The sequence below is a fragment of the Nerophis lumbriciformis genome, linkage group LG09 (genome assembly GCF_033978685.3).
Source record: "Nerophis lumbriciformis linkage group LG09, RoL_Nlum_v2.1, whole genome shotgun sequence".
NCBI classification, from domain to species: Eukaryota; Metazoa; Chordata; class Actinopteri; order Syngnathiformes; family Syngnathidae; genus Nerophis; species Nerophis lumbriciformis.
This window is the reverse complement of record NC_084556.2, coordinates 42,925,001-42,946,310: the sequence shown is the minus strand read 5'-3', so window position 1 is coordinate 42,946,310 and position 21,310 is coordinate 42,925,001. Positions and strand designations below refer to the sequence as shown.

At 38.9% G+C, this 21,310-nt stretch overlaps 1 protein-coding gene across 2 annotated transcripts in view; it reads left to right on the top strand.

Annotated features, from left to right (window-relative positions):
• Positions 1 to 21,310, top strand: part of srrm3 (serine/arginine repetitive matrix 3) — a 113,681-nt gene that overhangs the window by 63,812 nt on the left and 28,559 nt on the right. For both annotated transcript variants that reach the window (XM_061963132.1, XM_061963134.1), the window contains exons 7-10: positions 1,748 to 1,783; positions 6,724 to 6,774; positions 12,836 to 12,943; positions 13,370 to 13,526. In XM_061963132.1, the coding sequence (XP_061819116.1) occupies positions 1,748 to 1,783; positions 6,724 to 6,774; positions 12,836 to 12,943; positions 13,370 to 13,526 (352 nt within the window). The remainder of the gene's footprint in view (positions 1 to 1,747; positions 1,784 to 6,723; positions 6,775 to 12,835; positions 12,944 to 13,369; positions 13,527 to 21,310) is intronic.

Here is a 21,310-nt window from a genome sequence, read left to right as displayed (position 1 = left end):
TACAAAAATATTCTTCTCAAATCAGGTCAGCTGCATCATGTTTCAAAGCTTATGTATTGTCCACTTATTTACACAGAGAAACAAGACATATTTTATGCTACGCCTCTGGCTAGGCAGATGTGTATATGTATTGTGAAATGGAGTTACGATGCATTCCTTCATCACACTTTGTTTATGAGTGCGGTAGAAGCAGCAACAACACATAGCCAACTTACAGTTGTGTAGATTTCGTGATGACTCGCTGGCTGATGGCTTTAAAAATAAAAGGTGCCCTCATTACAGTTCACATATTATAGCGTGGAACAAATTCATACATTTTTGTTTTAGCGCTGCTGGAGAGAATTTCCACTTCCTAAACAAGGAAGGGAAAGTATCTGATTGGCTCAACATCGTTGCTAACCCCCAGTCCGCACTCTCTTTCATATTTGACGCTATTAGACATCTGTGATTGGATGTATTCCGAATTTGTCCCAGCCATTGACAAGATTAAATTAAATAGGATTGGATATTGTGTATGTCAACATTTTCGTCCCCACTGGTTTACTTAGGGGGGCGGAGGGTAATGGATAAGCGTGTGCATGTGGGCTCACGTACGGAGCCTGACACTGACAGCAGAGGGACAGCGATGAGGGAAGATGCTGTATTGTGTCTCTTTTTCAGCAAATTTCTCCTTTACTGCCGATAATTTTATCATCCCCACCCTTGCGCTCTGCATGCAGACAATGTGTGCCGAAACCAGACACTTTGCGTTTCAATCAATCGAACTGTAGCAAAGCGCCACTTCGTATTCTCAGTAACGGCAATGATGGCAACAGTAATTAATTAGATTACTCGTTACTGATAAAAATGACGGCGTTAGTAGTTAGGTGTAGTTATACTCTAACGCCCTTATTACCAACACTGTGTGTAAGTAGACAGCCTATCGAGGGTTCTTTCTGAATTGGCACAGACAGACAACTTAAAACACACGTACACGGATCCAAATCAGACATGCGTGGTTCTAAAACACACCTAAGCAGATCTAAATACACACATTCCAATTGATATACAGACACACAAATTAGTACACATGCACGCAAATTGGATTACATGCGCACAGTTTGAGATGTATGTTTGCAAATAATTTACCGACAATAATACTTCCATATCAAGTTACATACTGTTGAGCTTTGTAAACAGTTGTTGAGATCTGTGCAAAGGGAATATACTGTATGTCCCAGTTGGTTCCCTCCAATCGGGTCACACCTTGCTTTTTTAATTTTATTTGGTCGAAAGTCCAACAACCTGCTGCTCTTCACCAATCCGCTGTGCACTGTAGATAGACTCAAGGCAGATGTGGAAGTCCTCTGTAAAATGACAACAACTCCCACTCTTTTCTCACTAATCTCCATGGAAATTGCAGTGAGGCTGAAAGTGATATGAATGACTTAATATGTGTTAATGGGCATCTGTGACTAAACTTTTGGGTCGATATAATGTGTCTGTAATAAACAGATACCATAAAATGTGTGTGAGAAAGAGAACCGCCTTTCCATGCTAATGTAGTAAAACATGCACTCTTCACATTTAATTAAAAATAATACACCCGCAATTTAAGCCCAGACTCCACCTTCACATTTTGCTGCAAACTGAAACATGGCATGATGTAAACTATATGTTCTGGTAAAAATATCTCTCTTTTCATACACATATGAATAATTCAGTTCAAGCATCTGTCATGCACTAATTATTTTTGCTTACTATGTAGGTCTGCATCTGGCTCCAGGAAAAAGAGGAGGTACAGGTATGTGTGGACAACTATAAATAAACACCTATTGTTGTTTTATTTCTTTAATAATATAAGGTAATCCAAGAGCTGTATTTACAAATACATACATTTCGAATGACATTATGAGAGAAGTAATAACATGTGTCATGTCATGTGTTATAGTGGTTGAAGATTACACTGGAATATTCAGTGAGTGTCATTACTTTACAGTATGTTGTTATGGTATTAGTGTTGTCCCGATACCAATATTTTGTTATATGTACGGGTACCAAAATGTACACTGAACAAAAATATAAACGCAACACTTTTGTTTTTATCGCATTTTTCATGAGTTGAACTCAAAAATCTAAAACTTTTACAGCTGTTTAAAAATTGTGTAGTAGATAGCAAGTTATGTATGAAGTGTCGGGCACCTGAGGGAACTCTTGTTCATTTATTGTGGGAATATCAGAGAATAAAAGAGTTATGGTTGAAAACAACAAAAGAAGCAATCACATTCCTTAATATAAATATCCCAATGATACTGCAAACTTGTATTCTTGGGGATCTCCATCAATTTAGTAATGTGTCATCAAAGAGTAAAAATGCATTTCTTTAAATATGTATCATGACAAAAAGGGTAATATTTAAAAAAAAATGGATGGATGTTGATAGTCCAACACATGCTGACTGGTACACCAAGCTATGGAGATGATATCAGTAGAAAAAAACTGCATTTAGTTTTGATAATAATGAGTCATATATTGGAAAATGGGGTCCATTATTAAAACATTTTTTAACTATGAAATGAACCAAATATATGACTTATTTTATCTTTTTGGAAAATATTGGACAAGATGTGTATCATGAGATGCAATGCAAGTGTAAGCCACTGTGACACTATTGTTCTTTTTTTTTTTTTTTATGTTTTTTTTTTTTTTTTTTTTAAATGTCTGTAATGATAATGTCAATGAGGGATTTTTAATCACTGATATGTTGAAATTGTTATTAATATTGATACTGTTGTTGATAATATTAATTTTTGTCTGACCGCTTTTGGATTGTTTTGTGTCATATTTTGTGTTTCCTCTCAATTGCTCTGTTTATTGCCATTCTGAATGTTGCTGGGTCGGGTTTGGTTTTGGAATTGGAATTGTATTATTATGGTATTGTTGTGTATTGTTTTTGTTGGATTGATTAATTAAAAAAAATAAATACAACATTTAAAAATGTTTTTTACTATATACACAAAATACATATTCCTCCCAAATATTGTTCACAAATCGGTCTAAATCTGTGTGAGTGAGCATTTCTTATTTGCCAAGAAAATCCATCCCACCTCACAGGTGTGCCATATAAAGATGCTGATTAAACAGCATGATTATTGCACAGGTTTGCCTTAGGCTCCCCACAATAAAAGGCCATGCTGAAATGTGAAATTTTATCACAGCCCAATGCCACAGATGTCGCAAGTTTTGAGGGAGTGTGCAGTTGGCATGTTGACTGCAGGAATGTCCATCAGAACTGTCACTCGTGAATTAAATGTTCATTTCTCTACCATAAGCCGTTTCCAAAGTCGTTTTAGAGAATTTGGCAGTGCATCCAATCGGCCTCAAAACCGCAGACCACTTGTAACCACACCAGCCCAGGACCTCCACATCCAGCAGGTGCACTTCCATGATCGTCTGAGACCAGCTGTCCGGACAGCTGCTGCAACAATTGGTTTGTATAACCAACAAATGTCTGCACAAAGTCTGAGAAACCATCTCAGAGAAGCTCATCTGCTTGCTGGTCATCCTCATCGTGGTCTTGACCTGACTGCAGTTTGTCGTCGTAACTGACTTGAGTTGATGAATCCCGGTTTTCACTGTTCAGGGCAGTTGGTAGACAGCGTGTGTAGCATTGTGTGGGAGAGCGGTTTGCTGATACCAACGTTGTGAATCGAGTGGCCCATAGTGGGGGTGGGATTATGGTATGGGCAGGCGTATGTCATGGACAATGAACGCAAGTGCATTTTATTGATTTTGAATGCACAGTGATACCGTGACGAGATTGTGAGGCCCTTTGTTGTGCCATTCACCCGAGACCATCCCCTCATGTTGCAGCATGACAATGCACGGCTCCATGTTGCAAGGATCTGTACACAATTCCTGGAAGCTGAAAACATCCCAGTTCTTGCATGGCCAGCATACTCACATCTCACCCAATGATCATGTTTGGGATGCTGTGGTTCGGCGTGTACGACAGCGTGTTCCAGTTCCTGCCAATATCCAGCAATTTTGCACAGTCATTGAAGAGGAGTGGACCAAGATTCCACAGGCCACAATCAACAACCTGACCAACTCTATGCGAAATATATGTTGTGTTGCACTGTGTGATGCAAGTTGTGGTCACACCAGATACTGACTGCTTCTCTGAACCCCCAGACCCAATAAAGCAAAACTGCACATTTTTGAGTGGCCTGTTGTTGTGGGCAGCCTAAGGCACACCTATGCAGTAATCATGCTGTTTAATCAGCATATTGATATGCCATACCTGTGAGGTGGGATGGATTATCTTGGCAAAGAAGAATCGCTCACTAACACAGATTTGTAAACAATATTTGACTGGAACAGGTCTTTGTGGACGCGGACGGCAGAAGTTTGGGGACCCCTGTCCAACAGTGTGTTGTCAAGCATGTTTAGCTATTCCTCATCCTGCAGGGATGATACTTTTAAGAAACATAGTTTATTTGTCGACATGGAGGTGAGGATTAGTGATTTAGAAATAGCTAAAACACTGTGAAGGGACATTCACCAATGCGGAAGCTTTCGTTCTCTTGTCACTGTCAAATTTGTCTGGCATCAACATGCATTATCACGATACAACGATAGTATTAAAAATTCTTATCGTCTGACAAATTCATATAATTTATATCGTATATCATATACAAACCCCGTTTCCATATGAGTTGAGAAATTGTGTTAGATGTAAATATAAACGGAATACAATGATTTGCAAATACTTTTCAACCCATATTCAATTGAATGCACTACAAAGACAAGATATTTGATGTTCAAACTCATAAACTTTATTTTTTTTTGCAAATAATAATTAACTTAGAATTTCATGGCTGCAACACGTGCCAAAGTAGTTGGGAAAGGGCATGTTCACCACTGTGTTACATCACCTTTTCTTTTAACAACACTCAATAAACGATTGGGAATTGAGGAAACTAATTGTTGAAGCTTTGAAAGTGGAATTCTTTCTCATTCTTGTTTTATGTAGAGCTTCAGTCGTTCAACAGTCCGCGGTCTCCGCTATCGTATTTTACGCTTCATAATGCGCCACACATTTTCGATGGGAGACAGGTCTGGACTGGAGGTGGCCAGGAAAGTACCCGCACTCTTTTTTTACGAAGCCACGCTGTTGTAACACGTGCTGAATGTGGCTTGGCATTGTCTTGCTGAAATAAGCAGGGGCGTCCATGAAAAAGATGGCGCTTAGATGGCAGCATATGTTGTTCCAAAACCTGTATGTACCTTTCAGCATTAATGGTGCCTTCACAGATGTGTAGGTTACCCATGCCTTGGGCACTAATGCACCCCCATACCATCACAGGTGCTGGCTTTTGAACTTTGCGTCGATAACAGTCTGGATGGTTAGCTTCCCCTTTGGTCCGGATGACAGGATGTTGAATATTTCCAAAAACAATTTGAAATGTGGACTCGTCAGACCACAGAACACTTTTCCACTTTGCATGAGTCCATCTTAGATGATCTCGGGGCCAGAGAAGCCGGCGGCATTTCTGGATGTTGTTGATAAATGGCTTTCGCTTTGCATAGTAGAGCTTTAACTTGCACTTACAATGTAGCGACAAACTGCATTTAGCGACAGTGGTTTTCTGAAGTGTTCCTGAGCCCATGTGATGATATCCTTTAGAGATTGATGTCGGTTTTTGATACAGTGCCGTCTGAGGGATCGTAGGTCACGGTTATTCAATGTCGGTTTCCGGCCATGCCGCTTACGTGGAGTGATTTCTCCAGATTTTCTGAACCTTTTGATGATATTATGGACCGTAGATGTTGAAATCCCTAAATTTCTTGCAATTGCACTTTGAGAAACGTTGTTCTTAAACTGTTTGACTATTTGCTCACGCAGTTGTGGACAAAGGGGTGTACCACGCCCCATCCTTTCTTGTGAAAGACTGAGCATTTTTTGGGAAGCTATGTTTTTATACCCAATCATGGCACCCACCTGTTCCCAATTAGCCTGCACACCTGTGGGATGTTCCAAATAAGTGTTTGATGAGCAATCCTGATTTTTATCAGTATTTATTGCCACCTTTCCCAACTTCTTTGTCACGTGTTGCTGGCATCAAATTCTAAAGTTATTGATTATTTGCACAAAAAAAAATGTTTATCAGTTTGAACATCAAATATGTTGTTTTTGTAGCATATTCAACTGAATATGGGTTGAAATTAATTCGCAAATCATTGTATTGCGTTTATATTTACATCTAACACAATTTCCCAACTCATATGGAAACGGGGTTTGTATATTGCCCAAGCCAACATGTTTTAAAGCGCCACTTGCAGAGCGACAATTTAGTGCTTATAGCTTCACCGTTATCGTTAGTTTTGAAGCCAAAACATGTCAATTCTCCCTCTTCTGTCTCCACACCGTTTCCGCTTGAAAGTTGTGTGTGTGTGTGTGTGTGTTGACTTACATGCGCCTCAGCTCAAGTTACCAGCAATGTCACCATGGAGCGGCATCATGCGCATGAAAGTAAAAACTCCCAGTATTTTACAAAGCAGTACAGTACCTTTTTTGATGCATTAGGACCCCAGTATTTATTAGTAATGGTATACTGTACAACCCTATAATGTATCTCACATCATTCATTAGGAAAAAAAAAAATCTAAATGTATATAGGTAAAAATAGGGCTAAAATAATAGGGAATCATAACTAAATAAGGTATTTGTCTTTGTATCAGGTCGGGAAGCCCGAAGGACAAACACAGAGACAGGAGCAAAGACAAAAAGAGGTGAGACTCACACCATCTCTGCAAATTATCTCATAGAATTTTGCATGTGAAGCTGCAAAGATATTGTTATATGTCTGTACATTGCATTGTGGATTATGTAAATACTGCAAATTGTATTAATTTCCAAATTTTAATATAGGTTCAAGATTCAAAATGTTTATTTATGTGCACCCGAGCAACACATTTTCATACTTTGCTATTTTCAGTTAATTTAAAAAAAGAAGATAAATATATCGAAGAAAATAGTTATACATGAAAAAGGAAAAAGGCAAGGATAAGAACAAATTAAAAAGATCATTTTAAAAGGCGCTGTTAGTTGAGTTGCAGCGTAGGTGCTGCAAAAAAATATATATATTATTGTTTAAAAACATTTAGCAATTACAGGTTGCAGATGTTATGGACAGTGTAGACATTCAAGTGTAGGCAGGGTTGCAACAATAAAGTTAAAAAGTAAAAGTACCAATGATTGTCTCACACACACACACTAGGTGTGGCGAAATAATTCTCTGCATTTGACCCATCACCCTTGATCACCCCCTGAGAGGTGAGGGGAACAGTGGGCAGCAGCGGTGGCCACACCCGGGAATCATTTTTGGTGATTTAACCCCCAATTCCAACCCTTGATGCTGAGTGCCAATCAGGGAGGTAATGGGTCCCATTTTTATAGTCTTTGGTATGACTCGGCCAGGGTTTGAACTCACAATCTACCGATCTCAGGGCGGACACTCTAACCACTAGGACACTGATTATTGCACATTGTGGTTCACAGCTTTAGATTGTATATGCCTAGTCAAGAGTCTGATGTCCTGTGGGTAGAGCTGTTTTTGAGTCATGTTGTTTTGGCTGTGACGCTCCAGTAGCGTGTGCCAGTTGCGCCAGTGTTAAAAGTGTTTGTTGTGAGTGTCTTCTGTGTCTAGTGATGTTCCGTGTCCTCTTTGTGTTATGGCTGTCATAAATGTGACGTATTGGTGTGACGTTTACTTCACAGTTTTAATGATTTATGCTGGAGAGCCGTCCTGTCCTGTTTGGTCCAGTTCTCATACCATGCATGCTGTGGTTGAGTTGGTCAACATATGCTCAACTGTACATCTTTAGAAGTTGCTGAAACGTTTGGGGGGCATTCCGAATTTTCTCAGCTTCCTTCAGAAGTACTGTCTTTGTTAGGGCTGGACGATTATGGCTAAAACAATAATCACAATTATTTTGAACAATATTGAATATTTAAATATTGAGTTTTTGATTAATTTGAAAACAAGTATTTATTACACCATCAAAACTCAACTTTAAATATAATTTAAATAAATGTGTGCATTTTGTGTCATATGTACAATTTTGTAAAATGTTTCTTAATTAAATGCAACAATTTTCACATTTATTGGTACAATACATCTTTGGAGAATTTTGACCCAGATTTTGAGTCAAAGCATACTAATTTTGCTTTAAGTACATTATGTTTGCCTAGGTACTTTTTTGAAACATTTATTCTGTTGGCTCTTCACACTAACGCTGTTAGTGTGAAGAGGGTATGTGTGCTGCACTTCTGAGTTTGACTAGTATGCAGACGACTTTAGGCTGTTTAAAGAGAGAGGCTCTCAGGTTGCAACTGCTGACCCGTTTGTACATAGATCTTACATTGATAATATTTTTCCCAACAACACAATCAGATGAGATGTGTTGTGGGTGTATGGATTGTTCTTGCTAGCTTTAGTGTTGTCGTTTATTCTGTGTTTCATGTGGCCGCCTCCACATTTTCTAGATCAGGACATGGCGGTTGAGTGTTTCGAGGAAGAATGTGCGGTCATGAACACATTATTTTTCCAAACAAATCTTCCTTCTCACAAAGACAGCATTTTAGTCATTTCGGTAAATTTGCGTGATATTCTGTGTTTAACATTATTTTCTGTTTTATTGGCCAAATCTGTGATTCCATCCGTGGTTACGTTTACGCGGAAATCATATGGCCTTACTTTTTTTGTTGAAATTTGTGATTATTGATTAGGCGTAATAGCGCTGTCAACCATGGTGAGATCCCAAACTTCTAGTAGACATAGTCTTTCTTTCACTGAAACGCTCACTCATCTGTTTCACCATCACAAGCTCAGAAATTTGCCTGAATATTGTATGGTCCATTAATCGTTTTTTTCAAAATATAATATTTTTATGATCGTGAGAAGCCAAAATTGAAATCGAGAATTTAAAAATGTTATTAACTGTCTAGCCCTAGTCTCTGTTGAACATTCCATGTGAGGTCCATGTGAGTTCATCACTCATGTGGGTACCATGAAAAGGTTTTAACATTCTCCACCTAAGTCCCGCTGATAACAAGGTGTGAGCTGCTCTTTACTTCACCTACGGACGATAATCATGTCTTAAGTCTTTATAGCATTTAAAGAGAGATTATTTTCATGCTTTCCTACTAAATTTGGACATATGATGACATTTTGAAAACAGCGTAAGCCAGGAAAAATTCTGGTATATAAAAGTGTTTACGCTCACAAATCCAAGCACATTTCTTTGTTACATCGCAATCTACTTGAAATCGACTGCAGATGTGTGCGTGACTTATCACGCCTAGACCATGCCCAGGCACTGCCCCTTAATAAATACGCAAATCCTATTGAAAGTATTCACGTGACTGAGAATGGCCCACATTGCTCAATGAGGACTCAGAGGGAGATGCTTTTTTCCCCTGCTACGGATAACAGCACACAGGCTAAAAAAAAAAATAGTTGGGCATCAGGAACAAAGAAAGTAAAGAAGAAGGTGGCTTTTCATCGCATCATTTCTCCAAGTGTCCCCTTCCTCGCTGCAACTGTGTCCCTCTCCTTGTAAGTGTGCGTCAAAGTGGGCACCAAACTCAGCCACATCCGTTGGTAATCAGCATCAACCTGTACTGTCCCTTGGCTTACCTGGTGGATCTACGTTGGTTGTATCTGACCTTTTTGTCCTCAGTATCACCATAGGTAAATGGATAAGTGTGCACGCAGCATGGACGGGACCTCACAATTCATCCAGGGTTTTTGCTTTGGCTATACTATGCAGCTCTTAGTGGGAACAATGTTTTGGGTGCATGGGCTGTGTCTCGACTGACGTATAATCATTGAATCCCCAGTGCAGTCCTCACCAACAAGAGCAGTCTTAAACACATTCCTGTTTTGAAGCAGTCCTGAAGCACCAAATCAGCCTCTTCATTCCACAAGTCAACAGTTGTGTATACTGGGAGAGCCTGGTTGTAGACAGGGTAGATAAAAAGGTATATGTTCAAAATTGGGCCTGGGCACCACCTTACAGGCATCCTTCACATTAAACATGGTCAAATGTGTTTGTTTTTTCCATGTTGCAATCTTTACATGCTGGTGGGACTTTGGTAGAATCGTTCTGATGTCGCAGTCGTTAAAATCGCCCACTACAACAGTCTTGTGTTGATCTATGATGTCATGTAGAGGAGTCAGCCCAAATAGCAAAATATAACTGGACCAGATATGGGCCAGATTGGCTTAAAAATCCGGTGCGGATCCGTTTTACCCATTTGTGCCCGTGTCTTTTTGCACCTCGGCATTGATCTAATACGGACTCATTTGCCGGACCTTAAACAGCTTTGGGCCAAATCAAAAGAGGATTTTAAGGAGAGCCCCAAAACAAAAACATTCATAACGAGCAATAAGTACAAAAAAAAATAAAAAAAATACTTTTTATACTTTTCGCCATCTATGATGTTGGCTCGCTTTCCCTGTCCTCTGCAGTTCCGCGTGGCGAACTGCAGTGACGTCACACGCCAACTGGTAAATTTCGAATCATGGCACGTCTGGTCTGCGGAGTCCACCCTTAAACAGGCCCTCACCATTTGGATTGTCAATCTGAGAGTCCCAGCAACAACTGGTCCACATTCGCTGAGTGGGCGTGACTTCTATACAGATCTGGTGATTTGAAAGCGGATCTGGCACAGTATGAACTGCTAAATTGGAGTTTTGTAGTCTTGTAGACATGCAGGGGGATGTACACGGCCAGCATGAGCACTGCACTGAACTTCTTTCGTAAATAGAAAGGTCCACACATTACCATCAGCACTTCAAGTTTGTTGAGCAGTATTTTTTCATCATCTGAATATTTGCACACCATCTACACTAGTGGTGTCCAAACAACAGCCCACGGGCCAAATGCGGCCCACAGGCGTCTTCAATTTGGTCTGCAAGACGGCACGAGTTCAATAAACAATTTGAGCGGGAGCTGTGCACCCATATCAAATATAGCTATCCAGTGGTCTGATTACTGACATTTTGTACCCATCTGGTGGCCAACAAAAGTTACACTGTTATTAATTGTGCTTTTTAGTCAACGAAGAGCAGTATTTTTTTATATGACCTAATCCAAACAACCTTCCCTAGTCACGGTGCAGAAAAAAAAAAAAAAATCAGGCAGTACAAAACTTCTCTAAACATGGTCACACATAACACAGCCTGTTCATTGAACTTTTATTATAAAAAATGTCCACTCTACGTCCATGAGAAGGGATGATGGGAAAAATGCAAACCACTCTCTCCACACTTATCCATGCTTGGAGCATTTTAGCTGGTTGATAGGAGGTAGGAGTTGCACTATTACATACTCTTAATAACCAATTATAATAACTATTAATATATATGTACTATATTATTATAATAATATGTACTCATATATACTGATATGTATATATGCTGAGGCCAAAAATTTGGACACACCTCATTCAATTTGTTTTCTTTATTTTCATGACTATTTACATTGTAGATTGTCACTGAATGCACCAAAACTATGAATGAACACGTGGAGTTACGTACTTCACAAAAAAAGGTGAAATAACTGAAAACATGTTTTATATTCTAGTTTCTTCAAATATGATAAATATAAATGATAAATGGGTTATACTTGTATAGCGCTTTTCTACCTTCAAGGTACTCAAAGGGCTTTGACAGTATTTCCACATTCACCCATTCACACACACATTCACACACTGATGGCGGGAGCTGCCATGCAAGGCGCTAACCAGCACCCATCAGGAGCAAGGGTGAAGTGTCTTGCCCAAGGGGGCAACGGACTTGACTAGGATGGTAGATGGTGGGGATTGAACCCCAGTAACCAGCAACTCTCTGATTGCTGGCACGGCCACTCTACCAACTTCGCCACGCCGCCCCTAATAAGCCACCCTTTGCTCTGATTACTGCTTTGCACACTCTTGGCATTCTCTCGATGAGCTTCAAGAGGTAATCACCTGAAATGGTTTTCACTTCACAAGTGTGCCTTATCAGGGTTGATTAGTGGAATTTCTTGCTTTATTGATGGGGTTGGGACCATCAGTTGTGTTGTGAATGAATGTGAATGTCCAAACTTTTGACCTGTACTGTATATATAGTTACTTTGCATGCAGTCCGCTTTCGGTCCCCAGCAAAAAAATTTAAACTCGGACACTCCTGATCTAAACAAACAGACAAACATTCCGCCACCTTTGACAGCTTTGTGGTCTCTGTGATATAAGGAGTAGGTCTGTAGCTGAATGGCTAAGTCCTGTGTTGTTAGTGTTATAGATTTCCATAAAATTCAAAACTCAGCACTCGCACATTTTATGTTATGCTATTCTGGCTCTCCGCTCATCCATCTTGTTATTTAAAGATCAGACTTTGGCTAGCAATAAGCTAGGTACAGTGGTGGTGGTGAAGCCTTAGCTTTCAGTTTAGCATGTATCCCACCTCTCTTGGTGTGTCTTTCTCGCTGCCTTGGGTGTGTCAGGCGCCCTGTGGCATACTTAGAAAGCAATATGAGATCAACAGTATTGTGTCATCGTCTTTAATAATTTTTTTATTTATCATAATTTTTGTCGGATACAGCCTCGCAGAATGTTAAAGAGAGTCACACACCAATTGCTTATTTTCCAACTCTGCATTGCCTTATGGCTCATTTTGAAAGTGTTCAGCCGTGCCTGACCTGCTTTAATAATTAATTTAATAATTAGAGGGATGCCTAAGTTTGCAATGATGTGCCCATACATACAAGTTCCTTTGTATTTGTGCATGTGTGTCTGTATAAATAGCTCCCCAGCTGAAACTCCCAGAAGGAGCATACAGCGTCAAGGCAGCTGTTGCAGAAGCCGCAGTGCCTCCATAATGTCCATGCGGAGCACCTCTAAGTCTCCCAGCAGGTACATTCAACATAACATGCATAATTTCCCTACACAGTGATTTCCCTCCCCAATATCTGGCCATTAGGTTTAAGCTTCATTAATGAGCACTCATTAGCGGAAGAATAGGATGACGTATCTTATAACAACTCCTTCTCTATAACTTATAGGTTTTTTGCACAGGCACTTTATGAACTTTACATATGCCTTTTATGAATACAGGGGATAAGGGGAGCTAATCTTGGGACAGGATTATATTCTTTTAGTGAAAGCTATCCCCAATCACCGAGCTTCTAAATTGTTGTGACACAGTGATTTAAAAAATGTACCAGTCTCATCATCACATTTTTAATACTGTACTCTGCATACCTGTGGGTGGAGAATTCTAGTTATGGGAGCTATGTTTCTTCACTGGTCACAGTAAACGTAGTGCCTTTGTTCTTTCAGAATGAACTGCAAACACAAGAAGGATCGAAAGAAAGTAGCTTCAGTGTCCTCTGGCCCCAACAGTCCTAATGCTTGGCCCGATGGCGACCACATTCAGCGCAGTCACAATGGCAAAGCTGGCAGACGCAACTACACTGAGGGCGATAAGGTGCAAAATGTATGTCATCTTCTCTGTTACGCTCATTTAACCTTCCCACTAAGATGTTAAACATAGCCATTCATGGGTTACAGGGCACAACTTTTATGACTGTCGTCATTTATGATGTGGATCAGACCTGCTGCTTTGTTTCTGTCTTTCTTTGACTTCTCTGACATCTTGTTCATTGTTCCTGTTTGGTGGCAACAGAGAAGAAGGTTCTGTGGTGTGTGTGTGCGAGGTTCTGCATAGAGCTGCAAAGAACAGCATACTGTTCTCACATCCAGACTTAAGTCAACCAAGCCTACTATGATCCCAGAATAATGATTAAAACTTCATGTGCTTCTTTCCAAGCCTTTGTATACTAAGGCGTAAGAGTTCTGTGGTATGACCACTTCAAACATAAATACAAATCTTTGCATCTAAAATGAAATATATTTAGTCCAGCAATGCTAAAAATCCAAACTACCTTGCATAGATCCTGACTAGGCACTTGTTGGTGTTTTAAAGGGGAACTGCACTTTTTTGGAATTTTGCCTATCATTCATAATCCTTATGTGAGCCAAGCACACATGTTTGACTTTTTTTTATGCCTTCTAATTCATAAATAAACGCTAGCAACAGTCAGCCAACAATGGAGGTAATGAGATTTGATCTAAAACAACCAAAAACCTCCATCAATGTTTTATATACATGCTTTATGTATATATGTAATGTAGTAACAGGCAAATTCATAGGAACATGTAATATTTACATATTTCTGTAATTTTAAGCATACAGCGGCGTATTCTTGCATAGATCCTGACTAGGCACTTGTTGGTGTTTTAAAGGGGAACTGCACTTTTTTGGAATGTTGCCTATCATTCATAATCCTTATGTTAGCCAAGCTCTCATGTTTGACTTTTTTTATGCCTTCTAATTCATAAATAAACACTAGCAACAGTCAGTCAACAATGGAGGTAATGAGATTTGATCTAAAACAACCAAAAACCTCCATCGGTGTTTTATATACATGCTTTTTGTATATATGTAATGTAGTAACAGGCAAATTCATAGGAACATGTAATATTTACTTATTTCTGTCAGTTTAAGCATACAGCAGCGTATTAATTTCACAGACACATCACAACATTCGCCTTTTCCTTCTACAATAACAACTACTTATCATGACAGTCTTCATGGGAGCCAACGACTATTTTGAGACTAAAAATGATCCAGAACCTTGCATTTTTTGAGCCTGAATATGAGGATGGGCTACAAGTTTTGAAAGCTTAGTGATAAGCAGATCCAGCAAGTAGCACTACTGCTAATACTCAATGTAAAGTGTTTTGAGTCATTACTACTACTCAGTGGCCTAGTGGTTAGAGTGTCCGCCCTGAGATCGGTAGGTTGTGGGTTCAAACCCCGGCCGAGTCATACCAAAGACTATAAAAATGGGACCCATTACCTCCCTGCTTGGCACTCAGTATCAAGGGTTGGAATTGGGGGTTAAATCACCAAAAATGATTCCCGGGCGCGGCCACCGCTGCTGCCCACTGCTCCCCTCACCTCCCAGGGGGTGATCAAGGGTGATGGGTTAAATGCAGAGAATAATTTCGCCACACCTAGTGTGTGTGACAATCATTGGTACTTTAACTTTTTAACTTTATTAGAGAAAAAGCGCTATATAAATATAATTCACTTCACTTCACTGCTAAGTGCTAAACAAGAAATACATACTTCAAACATAACAACATAATTATTTACTGTACAGTGTCTTCTCAGAGTGGGATGCCGACTGATTGGGTGCTCTTATCCCCCCGTTTACAAACCCCGTTGCCATATGAGTTGGGAAATTGTGTTAGATATAAATATAAACGGAATACAATGATTTGCAAATCCTTTTCAACTCATATTCAATTGAATGCACTACAAAGACAAGATATTTGATGTTCAAACTCATAAACTTTTTTTTTTTTTTGCAAATAATAATTAACTTAGAATTTCATGGCTGCAACACGTGCCAAAGTAGTTGGGAAAGGGCATGTTCACCACTGTGTTACATGGCCTTTCCATTTAACAACACTCAGTAAACATTTGGGAACTGAGGAGACACATTTTTTAAGCTTCTCAGGTGGAATTCTTTCCCATTCTTGCTTGATGTACAGCTTAAGTTGTTCAACAGTCCGGGGGTCTCCGTTGTGGTATTTTAGGCTTCATAATGCGCCACACATTTTCAATGGGAGACTGGTCTGGACTACAGGCAGGCCAGTCTAGTACCCGCACTCTTTTACTATGAAGCCACGTTGATGTAACACGTGGCTTGGCATTGTCTTGCTGAAATAAGCAGGGGCGTCTATGGTAACGTTGCTTGGATGGCAACATACAGTATGTTGCTCCAAAACCTGTATGTACCTTTCAGCATTAATGGTGCCTTCACAGATGTGTAAGTTACCCATGTCTTGGGCACTAATGCACCCCCATACCATCACAGATGCTGGCTTTTCAACTTTGCGCCGAGAACAATCCGGATGGTTCTTTTCCTCTTTGGACCGGTGGACACGACGTCCACAGTTTCCAAAAACAATTTGAAATGTGGACTCATCAGACCACAGAACACTTTCCCACTTTGTATCAGTCCATCTTAGATGAGCTCAGGCCCAGCGAAGCCGACGGCGTTTCTGGGTGTTGTTGATAAACGGTTTTTGCCTTGCATAGGAGAGTTTTAACTTGCACTTACAAATGTAGCGACCAACTGTAGTTACTGACAGTGGGTTTCTGAAGTGTTCCTGAGCCCATGTGGTGATATCCTTTACACACTGATGTCGCTTGTTGATGCAGTGCAGCCTGAGGGATCGAAGGTCACAGGCTTAGCTGCTTACGTGCAGTGATTTCTCCAGATTCTCTGAACCCTTTGATGATATTACGGACCGTAGATGGTGAAATCCCTAAATTCCTTGCAATAGCTGGTTGAGAAAGGTTTTTCTTAAACTGTTCAACAATTTGCTCAGGCATTTGTTGACAAAGTGGTGACCCTCGCCCCATCCTTGTTTGTGAATGACTGAGCATTTCATGGAATCTACTTTTATACCCAATCATGACACCCACCTGTTCCCAATCTGCCTGTTCACCTGTGGGATGTTCCAAATAAGTGTTTGATGAGCATTCCTCAACTTTATCAGTATTTATTGTCACCTTTCACAACTTCTTTGTCACGTGTTGCTGGCATGAAATTCTAAAGTTAATGATTATTTGCACAACATTTTTTTTTATCAGTTTGAACATCAAATATGTTGTCTTTGTAGCATATTCAACTGAATGTGGGTTGAAAATGATTTGCAAATCATTGTATTCTGTTTATATTTACATCTAGCACGATTTCCCAACTCATATGGAAACGGGGTTTGTAGATGAATCAATCATAATCTGCACGCAGGTACAAAAAAAAAAAGTGGGCGTTGACAGGCCTTTTTTCATGTCTTTCTCGCCATCTCCAGGTTTAAGTTGAATGTCAAAGTTGACTGAAGTTCACGGCACCGCTATTAGTAGTTCCTCGGCAGAAGCGCTTATAGTAGCAATATCGCTAATTCTTGTTTAATATGCTGTGTGGAGTTAGCATGTTCTCCCCTTGACTGTGTGGGTTATCTCTGGGTACTCTGGCTTCCTCCCACCTCCAAAAACATTCACCTAGGAATAGGCTGATTGCCAAAACTAAATAGGCCCTTATGAGTGTGAGTGTGTGGTTTTTGGATGTTTTCTTAAAGGGTTTTTTGGCATCAATAGATTACTCCCATGAGCTGGATTGCTAGCCACCTTGTACTTGCTGTAAATTACACATTAAATTAAATTAAAAAAAGAAAAATATATGTGTTCTTGTCTTACATAGGGATTTTCAATGATTGGCAAAAATAAAAAGTGAAGTTCCCCTTCAAGTGATATCCATCTCTCTCTGATGTGAGTAATCCATTATGTAATGATTCGATTTATATATATATATATATATATATATATATATATATATATATATATATATATATATATATATATATATATATATATATATATATCAGTTGGTATTTTGTGACCACCTCATGCTCCTAAAATACTAAGATTTTATCAATCATGCAAACAGTATAGAGTTGACTCTGAATATAATTTAGTTGGATTTAGTTTTGAAAGTAATGTACTAAAAAGAGGGACATCGATTTACTTTTATAAAATTGCACAACAGCATAACCACTGTTTTTGTCATGTAGAATTTTCCATATGATGTAGCTTGTTCACTGACAAACCTGTTTTTGGAAAAGAGACCAAAACGTACCATAAATGCTTCAATCAACACCTCTATTAATTTCACCAAAGCTCCCGTAGTTGCTGGATGCGTGGTCTACAAAATCAAATAACCACCAGAGTCTCTAATTAGCGCCTGTTCACAAAAACAATGGCATTAAAGGGGAACTGCACCTTTTATGGAATGTTGTCTTTCGTTCACAATCATTATGAGGGGCAATAACACGTCTTTTTTAAAATGTTTTTAAAGATGATGAAAAACGCTTGAAAGATGCGAATAATGGGAGTCACCACTGTAGCCTTCAGAGCCCTCAAAATCAACGTCAAAACCCTCCATCAACGTTTTATATACACATTGCAAGTCTATACATAATGTAGTAACATACACCTTCATAACAATATGCAATATGTTCAATATTTACGGTATTTTGTTAATTGTAATCATTTTCGTAACTGTTTTTTTCCGCTCATTGATTTCTGTTTCCATAGCAACGCGCGTCTGACTCCGGGCAACAAATTTGTGTGTTCCTACTTTGGGAATCAAACACAAGTGTGTTTTCTAATTATGGCAGACTTGGTAACAGACAACGAAGACAACTATTTTAGGACAAATGAGGAATCTTAACCCTATACTTTTGAAGTTAAATATCATTTTGCTTGTAGAAGCCAGCTCGAAAGAAGAGTGAGACGTTGGAACCGACGAGATGGAGAGTGAGGTGAAAGCGATTTTGACGCTACAAATGTGGAACTTGGAGCCAAGCTATTTGAAATGAAGTATTGTTGACATTTTTGATGCATTTTAAAAGTAATTTAGAGGTAGAAATGATTGCTCCCATTAGCTGCATTGCTAGCCACCTAGAACGAGCAGATTTTTATGTTAGAAAGGGAAAAAAATAAAATAAAATTTTGTTCTAGTCTCTCATGATGATTGTGAACAATAGGCAAAATTCCGAAAAAAGTGCAGTTCCCCTTTAACAGTTGTGGCTGTTGGCAACTTCATGAAGTTGTATATGTCGGTGACTTCAGATGAAACACAGTAGTACCTCGGCTTATGAGTCTAACTGGTTCTGCGATGGAGCTAGTAACGCAGACTACTCCGATATCAAATCAATATTCCCAATTTAAATTAATTGAAATTAAATTAATTTGTGTTGGGCCCCACAAAACAGCACCATTTTGACATTTAAAATGCCTATTAAAAAGAAAAACTAACTTTTAGATATTGTATTTTTTTATGAAAAATAATACAATATGTGTACTACAAACAAGTACGGTAGTTTTATGAAATAATGTAATAATTTACAGAATTTACCTTGAAGATATAACCTTCTAGCTGCTTTTCCATCAAACACACAGTTTCTCCATATTTCCATGGATAAATGTCTGCTGATTAGATATTATTGTAACTCCCTAAATATTGTTGTAACATCCTTGGTGGGCGTTATCAGTGCTACACTCCAACTGCTTCACCAAGTTAGATTTGAGTTAGTTTTTGATTATTTGTTTCTTTAATTCAATGAATATCCACTTATTCTTTTTATGTCCATTTCCAGCTTTACGATAATGCTCGCGAGTAAGACAGGATACGTTAGTCGAATCCTACAAGATACACTGTGACATTCACTTTGCTAAATAATAATTATAATAATAATAATAATAATGGATTACATTTTTATAGCGCTTTTCTAGACACTCAAAGCACTTTACAGTGAGAACTGTGACGCCATCATTCACTCAGTCCACATTCACAAAGTGATGGTGGAAGATACTTCTGGGGTAGGCTGATGGCCCCAACGGCCTCTCTGACCTCCACCAAACATTCACACAGTGAGTAAAGTCTTGCTCTAGGACACAACGGCAGTCATGGCAGAAGCTGGTTTCGTACCAGGAACCCTAAGGTTTCTAGAGGCCCGCTCTAGTGGTGGGAAGGCTTGTAACCCGAATAAAGCAAAACAATTAGCCAAGAGAGACCTTGTTTTCTGAAAAACTGGTAAACCGAGGTACTACTGTGTCAGGAGGGATTATTATCCACATCTGCATGCGCTGTAAAAATGTGGCTTGCGCTAGTTAGTTGTTTGAAACTTATTCATGTTACACATATAGTACAGCATTACTACATTGGTTCTGCTGCTGTTGCGTTATGCAATATACTTAAATAAATGTGGTCAAAGAGAGCTACATTTTCCGTTACATTAAAATTAAATTAAGTTCTTTTTTGGGTTCGGCATGAGAGTCTGTATTTAAAAATCGGTGCCATGCGTGTGACGTCACATCCTTTTGCGGACTCTAACTCTAACTAGGGATGTAACGATAAACGGAAATGACGATAACCACAGTAAAAGCCCTGACGGTTAGTATTACAGTTTAAATTAAATTATTTGAAAAACTGTGATTGATAACTGCACATTGTTAAATTCACAGATGGACTGGCGCTACCTTGCTAGCTTAAATGCTAACATGAAAACAAGGGACATGAACATCTTTCCTCGTTAAGATATGACATACATCAATCTAAACTTATTATCACATTGCTGTCTGAGCAACTAAGCTATCCAATTGTGCACATTGAACCTACATGCTGAGTGATCAGACTGAGTGATCGTTCTATACTCAGAGGAATACGACACATCAGGTGATTTTATGGTGCGTTAAATGACCACTAAAAAGAGTGTGACAACCAAAGAATAGAACACCCACCAGAAATAATAAATAATAATATATTTTATTCTTAACGCACCTTACATTTAAATACATTTTAAAGTGCTACAGTCTGAAACAATACTTAAAACAATAAAAGTTTAGCCATTAAAAAAAGATTAAATACTAAGACTAAAACACTATCGGTGCAGCATAAGAAACCCAAATATGCAAAACAAGTCACTTTTCTAACAGAGTGTCTATTTTAGTTATTAAAACAATAAGGATTTGAGTGTGTATGAGTACAGTACAATATTGCGATTACAATAATGGTGCTACTTTTGGTCTCAATAACCGTAGTATGACTTTCACATCATTACATCCCCAACACTAACACTTGGCTATCACTCCAGCAGCACTGAGAGCAAACTAATGCAAATTGCCTCCAGGTAATGTTGAAATGTTCAATGCGAACAAAGTAATGTAAGAATAAAACAATATACAACAATTGGACAGACGTTATCATAATCAGCTCATTATTAAATGTTCAAATGAAAGTTAGGTTTTGTTGTATAAAACAATGAATTAGCACACACAAACGTACCGAAAATTAGTACCGTTAGGTACCGTATTGAATTGATACTGTATCGGTTCAAATGTGAAAGATACTCATCCCTAGTTATGTATAGAAATATATTTAGAAAATAACAGCATCTTTAAACGCCTGGTCCTATATCAACGCTTGTAAAAAAAAAACACAACGTAAAACTTAAAAGAACAAAAACTAGCTAGTATGTTGAAATCAAAGAAAATGCTATTTTAAGTCATTATTGGGAGGCGATGTAGCGCTGTTGCTGTTTTCCTCTTGTGTGACTCAAGAGACCTCATCTGCTCTCTCT